The sequence below is a fragment of the Lolium rigidum genome, chromosome 1 (assembly GCF_022539505.1).
Source record: "Lolium rigidum isolate FL_2022 chromosome 1, APGP_CSIRO_Lrig_0.1, whole genome shotgun sequence".
Classification (NCBI taxonomy): Eukaryota; Viridiplantae; Streptophyta; class Magnoliopsida; order Poales; family Poaceae; genus Lolium; species Lolium rigidum.
Window position 1 is genome coordinate 352,352,298 of NC_061508.1, and position 1,343 is coordinate 352,353,640.

The 1,343-nt window shown below is 53.1% G+C and overlaps 1 protein-coding gene across 1 annotated transcript; it reads left to right on the forward strand.

The window, feature by feature from the left end:
• Positions 1 to 280: 280 nt before the first annotated feature.
• LOC124684617 (basic blue protein-like) lies at positions 281 to 1,127 on the forward strand. The gene is made up of 2 exons (XM_047218893.1): positions 281 to 558; positions 646 to 1,127. The coding sequence occupies exons 1-2, from the start codon at positions 378 to 380 to the stop codon at positions 996 to 998; spliced, it is 534 nt and encodes a 177-aa protein (XP_047074849.1). The 5' UTR covers positions 281 to 377; the 3' UTR covers positions 999 to 1,127.
• Positions 1,128 to 1,343: the final 216 nt, after the last annotated feature.

Below are 1,343 nucleotides of genomic sequence, written 5' to 3' on the forward strand. Positions count from 1 at the left end.
TGGCTCCACTCAACCATTCTCCTCCATATGTCCTCCCGGCTGCTGAATTAACAAGGTGGAACTCGTGGATCATATACACTTTCAGTCTTTGACATCGTCTCTCGACAGCTATCCACCAATGGACTCTATCATCATCGATCAGGTCATCATGTGTTCTTGTAGAACCAGTCCGCGCCTCAACGGCCGGTCGATCGCCTTGGCACGTCGAAACTGCCCAAATACATATATGGCCACACAAAGCCACTAGCGGCATCCGTACATACATGATACATCACGTCAACGCCGCCATTTCCTGAACTACCTAACCGGCCGGCCTAGCCTGTCATCAAGCTCAATCAGCAACCATCCTCTCGCCAACACCGACGACCTCCATCGATATGCATATGCCACCGTCTCAGCTGCTGGCAGCGGCCTTGGTCTCCGCTCTGCTGCTCTTGTGGCGGCCGGCGGGCGCGGCCGAGTACACCGTCGGCGGCGACGGCATCAACGGCTGGGACACCGGCACCAACTACGCCACATGGGCGCAGGCCCAATCCTTCGTCGCCGGCGACGCCCTACGTCAGTTCTTCTTCTCTCCACACAACGTCGCAGCGTAAGCAACTAACTAGCGAGGTGCATGAATTGACCGATCGATCTTCGTTGCAGTGTTCAACTACGTCAAGAGCCAGCACAACGTGTACGAGGTCACCGAGGCGGCCTACCGGTCCTGCGACGCCACCGCCCCCGGCTCCGTGCTCGCCACCTACGACACCGGCTTCGACAGGATCGTGCTCCCCGACGCCAAGACCTACTGGTTCATCTGCGAGATCCCCAACCACTGCATCGGGGGCATGAAGCTCGCCGTCAACGTCTCCGGCGCCGGGGCTCCCGGCGGATCGCCGACGATAGACGTTCCGCCGCCTTCTCCGTCGGCGGCCACCAGGAGCAGCTGGACAGCGGCGTGGGGAGGGTTGGTGGTGCTCGGCGTGGTGCACGTCCTGGTCAACCTGGCTGCCTAGCTACTTGACCTGTTCACAGTTGGCTGGCTCGATCCCACACGCTATAGCTTAGCTGTTTTGTTCGTTCTCATGTATACATTTTTTTGTTATATGTTTTTCATGAATCAATCATTATTTGTTCACAAACAATTCTGTTGGAGCCGCTGGCTTCTTCGAAATCTGCATAAAATGTGTTCTGACTGTTTTTTTTTTTTTTTTGGATTTGTCTAGTTCTGACTACATGTTCCAATATGACATAATTATAGTTTTATTGTAGATCAAACTTCTCTAAGTTTAACCAAATTTAAATAAAAAATGTGAATACCTACGACGTCAGATCTACATAGTATGAAAACTGTTATACGA

Excerpts from the sequence above, each read along its gene's own strand:
- LOC124684617 (XM_047218893.1), top strand. The coding sequence starts at position 378 with ATGCATATGCCACCGTCTCAGCTGCTGGCAGCGGCCTTGGTCTCCGCT. Across the intron at positions 559-645 it reads CGTCGCCGGCGACGCCCTAC|TGTTCAACTACGTCAAGAGC; the intron begins GTCAGTTCTTCT and ends TCTTCGTTGCAG.